Raw genomic sequence first — 6,401 nt, 5'->3', positions numbered from 1 at the left:
GTGCGTACCCCTAGACACTCCCCTTACGCTGCCCTATAAGATCTCTATGCAGATGCTTCGAGCTGTCTTTCCTAGCCATCCACCATGGAGGGTAGATGAAAGACCTGAGCTAACATGGGGTTAGCTCATTAAACAACTATAATAAAGCCTCGTGCAGTTTGCATAAAAAAGTATACAACTCAAAACTTGAAAACAAAAAGAAAATCAAGGACATATTCAGGATGTTCATCAAGAGAAAATGAAAATGTGGCGGGTGTATATAACGGAATTTTACTCACTTGTAAAGAAAAATGAAATTTGAAGGAAAAGAATGTATATCACATTTCCTTTATAGAATCTTTGACTATTTTTTTTTGTAGGCAGACAGCTATTAATAGTCTTGGAGGCCATTAATGTTGGACCTCCTTCACAATCCACTTTGGACCCCAGCTCCCATTTCTGTGGTGATGTTAAAAAGAAAAGCATTGTAATTGCCCTTCCTTAAGATTTTAAAATACTATATGAAAAGGTGGAGGTTTCAGGGCTTTGCTGAGGCCTATTTAAAGGAATGTTACTTCCTCCTGCTCAAAGGAGTTTTCCCTCTAGGATCTACTCCTGACTCTGGGTAGAGATATGGCCTTCTGATATTCACTGAAGTTTAGAACATTACATACCATTGTCTCCTCCCTTAAGAATTAATCTGACTGGGCCTGTCAATCACTCCTCAGAAAGACTGATTCATATAAAGATGTGATAGAGAGATGGGCAAAATATTTACATCTTTAATGAGATAATCTGCTTATTCTTCCCAGATGCCTCTGCCTTGTCTTGCTTGCCTATCTCTACTTCTTGCCTACTTTTTGGGTTCTAACTCAGAAAGATGAACTTTTCTTTTTCTTCTCTTTTTTTTGGGTGGGGGATACTGGTGGGCCTTCTCCTTGTTTCTTTGAAGTCCCCTACCGGTCATATAGCTGCCATGAATCTGCTTGTTAAGCTACACTCCTGAACGCGCCCTCCTCCCCCTGTTTCTTGAACCCTGACACAAAGGATAAAGTTATTTTTCTTCATACCCATCTCCCTCCTCCCAGAAGCTGCTAAGCTCATAGCTTTCCAAGCTTCTTGATTTCTCCTCATAGGCCCCCAGCCCTCTTTTGGATTTCATTTAAAAAGTCTTTGGAGACATCAATTGAAATGTTTATTTGCTAGAAAGAGCATGCTTCTGCCTCTTCTCTAGAGATGAAGGAGGAGGTGGTGGTGTTGGCGGGTTTAAAGCACTGTGATAATGAGACTCTGTATACAGCTCTAAATTTGATCTCCCTGGTGTGGAAGCTTCCCTTGGGGTCTACAGGCAAATGCACACAAAACCTCTGCTCCCTCTAACATTGAGTGTTAAGTGAATTTATACCATTCTGTGCTATGAGAATTGCAGAGGAGACAGGTGAGTTACTTACTGGTGTGGGGTGAGTTTCTTGGTGAAACAAGCATCAATCCCAACAAGGCTACAGGGTGCTGGACCTAAGGCAAGCATCTGAGGATATGAGGGTGTTTGTGTGGAGTTCAATACACAGAGACAAGTGTAGAACTGTAACTGTACATGACTCTAGTATAGGGGCAGAGTGATGACTGGGAGAGGAGAAGGAAGGACTGATGAAGTATATCGGGATCTTAGGTTTCCAGCATCATTGAGTCCTTCCTAAGCTCTGTTTAGGCCCCAACAACTGTAAATATCCTTCCCCTTGTTTTCTTTCATTCTGTATTTCTTTCATCTGCATTCTGCATTCTGAAAGTGCACAATGAAAAATGAAATTGAAAAATCAATCAAGAGCAAACTAAGTGAAAAGCAATTAAAATAAGACTTTTTTGTTTTGTTATCCAAAAGCACTGGGCACCCCTTGACTCCTGGAAGCCTTCCTAGTACCTCTTCCTATTTACATACAATTATTGGCTTTATCTGCAACTCCCCTTCCCAGTGCTCTTTCTGTTTGGGAGGGTGATGCACAGAGCTGGATGTTTATATACCTCATTGACTTCCCTCAGGTTGCATACATTGTTACTCTTGGTTTGCTGTTGATTGACTGATGTCTGTCCACCGTAAGACTTGGGCCAGATCAGATCATTCAGTTTAGCAGACCAAATTACTTTCTTCCTTGTGGCCCCAATAAGACTTCTAATTGTACATTAATATGTTAAGTTAGTATATTATTCTAATTAGCTATATAAAACTCTACTTGGCTGTCTTTTTAAAGATGCAGATCACATCTTATTCAACTGTTCATCCCATGTAGTTCCAGTCATACCAGCAGTGAAAAACAATGAGGAAGTACTACAAGACTCTGGTATTATAAAAAAATACCTTTGACACAATATGAGATTTCAGTTCTCTGTGGAAGGTCATCTGCATCAATATGGATCCTGTAAACCACACTGGTCTTAGTTACACAGTCTTCCATTTGCTGGGCATCCCTGGCCTAGAGGACCAGCACGTGTGGATTTCCATCCCCTTCTTCATTTCCTATGCCACTGCCATGCTTGGGAACAGCCTGCTCATCTTCATTATCTTCACAAGGCCTAGTCTCCATGGACCCATGTACCTCTTCCTCTGCATGCTGGCAGGAGCAGACATTGTCCTCTCCACCTCCACAGTTCCCCAGGCTTTGGCCATCTTCTGGTTCCATGCTGGGGAGATCTCCCTGGATCGCTGCATCACTCAGCTTTTCTTCATCCATTCTACCTACATCTCTGAGTCAGGGATCTTGCTGGTGATGGCATTTGACCGTTACATTGCCATTTGCTACCCTCTGAGGTACACCACTATTCTCACAAACTCCCTGGTTGGGAAAATTGGAGTGATCATCTTTCTGAGAAGTTATGGTACAATTCTCCCCATAATATTTCTTTTGAAAAGACTCACATTTTGCAGAACCAACATTCTTCCACATACAGCTTGTGAGCACACTGGCTTGTCCAAGTATGCTTGTAATGACCTTCATGTAAATATCTGGTATGGACTTTTTGTTTTAATGTCAACAGTCACTTTAGATGTTGTGCTAATATTCATTTCTTATATGCTAATTCTCCATGCTGTCTTCCGCCTCCCATCCCAAGATGCTCGCCACAAAACTCTCAGTACTTGTGGGTCTCATGTCTGTGTCATCATACTCTTTTATGGACCTGGGATCTTCTCAACACTTACCCATCAGTTTGGACACCAGATTTCAAGTGATATCCACGTCCTTCTTGCCAATGTTTGCATCCTGGCTCCACCAATGTTGAATCCCATCATCTATGGGGTCAAGACCAAACGAATCCGAGACCAGGTGACTCATGTCTTGTTTCTGAAAGTAATATGATTTTCAGAGCAGAAATCAAACTGCTGTATTCCCAACATTCTAGTCACATATGAGGTGAACTCTAGCAGTCCTGGTAGTTATGGGACGTTGAGCCAAACTATTTATCTTGATGACACTCTTTGTGGATAAATTTCCACTAGGGGAGTTTTGATATGCTCTTCAAGGTCTCAGATCAGTAATGAGACCGGAATACTGGAATATAACTTGTAGTTTAAGTTATATAGACTTGTTATTATATATTCACTGCATATAGTGATGGGTTCCATAGGCACTTTCACTCAAGTATTCATGTGCTTCCACTCTACTCACCCTATTCCCTCACATTCCCTTTTGTTGCCCTTCCTCTTAGCCCCACACTCATCTATCCTTACTTCAACTCACACATCATATACATATGTAGTTACATATGTCACATACATGTGATTTCATGCATCTCAAATGAGAAAAAGAGATGTCTTTCTGAATCTGACTTATTTTGCCTAATATGATGATGGCCAGTTGTATCCAATTCATTGCAAATTATCCTTTTTATGGCTGAATGAAACATGTGTACATGTACAGCATATCTTTTAAATTATTTGTGAATTTCACATCATGTATCCTATTCCCATTCATCTCCCAGTCTTCCCATGTCCTTTCTCCCCACCCCTGTGACCTCCCCGCCCCAAGGGGGAAAAAGTTCATTTTGTGTTGTTCCTATATTCTCTGGAGCATCGTCAGATTCCTAGTGGCCAGCTCCTAAGTCAGGGAATATGATACATCCATGCCAGAAGTCGTCAACTGAGGAGAGCTGTGTGGTAGCCAGAGCCAGTTCTCCTGCATCCATGATAATGCTCTTAACTGTCACCTTTTTTTCTTGTGGGCTGGTGAGGTGAGGGACCACCTATCCTGTGTACATGACTTCAGGCAGCAGCCCAGACCACCAACGTCCTCATGGGCTTCAGTGGTAATATATGGGCAGTAGACATCATCCTCATGGCCCTTGGCTATATCAGGACCACTGACCCATACTTGGCTCTCATCAGCTGCAAGGGCTATGAGCCTCCTTGACATGGCCTCAGTCACATCATCATGGGACCCCAAGGCAGCAAAGCCCACGGACATCACCAAGGCATCAGGCAATGGTGCAGACTGTTTATGTGTACATGAATCTCAGGTTTCTTTATGGCCTGGTGCAGCATCATGGGTCATCAATGCTAACTTGGACTCTGGTGACATCTAGGGACATTGTGGTCCTTCTAGAAGGTCCAATCCAGAAAATGAACCCTTCCTCATGTTGGGTCTCCATGGCTAGGTGGTAAGTTCAGAGGATGAGTTTCAGTCTGCTTAAGCTCCAGGCTGTTGTACACCATCCCACCGACCCTACTGGGATGACAGTAAGTAGATTTCAGCCCTCTCTTTCACCTGTCACTTCTGTCACATCTCCAGTTCTGCCTTCTTTCCATAGAGCATGATGCTCCCTTTTTCTATCTTTTGTACCTCTCCATTACATATTTCTTCTTTGGAGAAGGGGTGCCCACCACCCCTGCCACTGGGGGGCCAGGAGGCCAGGAGGCCAGGAGGCCAGGAGGCCAGGAGGCCAGGGTGGCCACACCATATTTTCTTTATCCATCATCTGTGGATGGGCAGCTGGAAGGATTCCATTAACTTGGCTGTGTTTTAGAGCCCTGACTTCCAATATTCTTGACATCTCTTCATTATTCTTGTGTTACTTTGAATCATATTTGGGTTACATTTTCCTAACCTGTATTTGCTTTTTGCTAATGATCTTTACCTCTGTCTAATACACTGGTCAAACAAAACCAGTGAGTCTTATGTTTTATTCAATGATTGAATTTAAAAATTGATAAAATTTAATTTATCTTTACAGAATAAAATGTGCAGAAAGTAGGAAATTTACAAGTACTTCTCCCCTTCTCCAGCTTTTCCTATTACTAACATCTTGTATTGATGTGATACCTTTACTTGGAATGATAATGAATACTGGCATATTATTACTAATAAAATTCATAGTTTCTATTGTCAGGCTTTGTTGATAGCCTAGGTTGACAGTAATTTTATTTATAAAATTCTGAGCTTGATAATTTGGTGCTTAACTGGGTTCATATTAATGTGAGATTGGCCAGATAATGGAAGAGAAGACTTAGTGGATTTGATCGTGGTTAAAAGAAAATTATAACGACTGTCTTCTGAGTCAAAATTGAAGAATATAAATGACAACATACTGATGAACACCCAGTAGCTTTGGTTACCTACATGAGTTCTGTATAAGATCAAGCCAGTCAACAATCCAGCCTGGGTGGGGAAGATCCCTTGAGGCTCCTCCTCTAGTTGAGGAGCTGGTGACAATTGATGCCTGCTGAAGGAGGGGGAGTCAATTTTCTTTTGGAGTGTGGGCATTGGTATATTGTCTATGGTCCTTGGCATGGGTGGCCCTCATCCATGAGGCAATCACTGGATTAGAAGCAAGTATGAAAAAGAAGACATGTTTGGGCTGGTCTAGGGATGTTTGGGAGGGGAAAATTGAAGTGGATATGATAAAGATATGTTATATACATATGTGCAAATGTCAAAAGGATAAATAGAAATATTCTTTTTTCCATTCATTTATTTAGTTCATAAATAAAGTCATGCACAATTATGATACAGAATACAGTATGTTCACAATGGCATGGCTAAATTAAACCAATTAACATGTTATATCACACATATTCATCATTTTTGTTTTGAGAACACTTAAAGTATACTATCTCGCAACGTTTAAGATATAGCATATTGTTATCAACCATGTTTATCATGCTCTCAGTAGACCTCAAGACTTCAGGGAGTCCATGCCTCTTGTCCAACTGCAGTTTTATATCCTTAAACCAATCATTTCCCCATTGTTAAAGGTCCCACACTGAAGCCAATAGCCACAATTCTGCTCTCTGTTCCCATAAGTTCATCATTTCTAGGTTACACATAAAATTGAAATTGTGTGACATTTGTCTTCCAGTGTGTCACTTTTTTTTTTTTTGGCAAGCATATAACTTTACTACTTACTAAAGATGAAATCAAATTTGCATGCACAGG

General features: G+C 41.2%; 1 protein-coding gene across 1 annotated transcript; it reads left to right on the top strand.

Annotated features, from left to right (window-relative positions):
* Positions 1-2,384: 2,384 nt before the first annotated feature.
* LOC100754870 (olfactory receptor 52B4) lies at positions 2,385-4,379 on the top strand. Its single transcript, XM_027407500.1, has 2 exons — positions 2,385-3,320; positions 4,236-4,379. The coding sequence occupies exons 1-2, from the start codon at positions 2,385-2,387 to the stop codon at positions 4,377-4,379; spliced, it is 1,080 nt and encodes a 359-aa protein (XP_027263301.1).
* Positions 4,380-6,401: the final 2,022 nt, after the last annotated feature.

This window comes from Cricetulus griseus, chromosome 3, assembly GCF_003668045.3.
Source record: "Cricetulus griseus strain 17A/GY chromosome 3, alternate assembly CriGri-PICRH-1.0, whole genome shotgun sequence".
Classification (NCBI taxonomy): domain Eukaryota; kingdom Metazoa; phylum Chordata; class Mammalia; order Rodentia; family Cricetidae; genus Cricetulus; species Cricetulus griseus.
This window is presented reverse-complemented; position numbering and strand designations above follow the sequence as displayed.

What these genes read in the sequence shown, in the direction of transcription:
- LOC100754870 (XM_027407500.1), top strand. Translation starts at nt 2,385, where the DNA reads ATGGATCCTGTAAACCACACTGGTCTTAGTTACACAGTCTTCCATTTG. An exon ending in CTCATGTCTTGTTTCTGAAA is followed by an intron (nt 3,321 to 4,235) that starts GTAATATGATTT and finishes ACATGACTTCAG; the next exon opens with GCAGCAGCCCAGACCACCAA.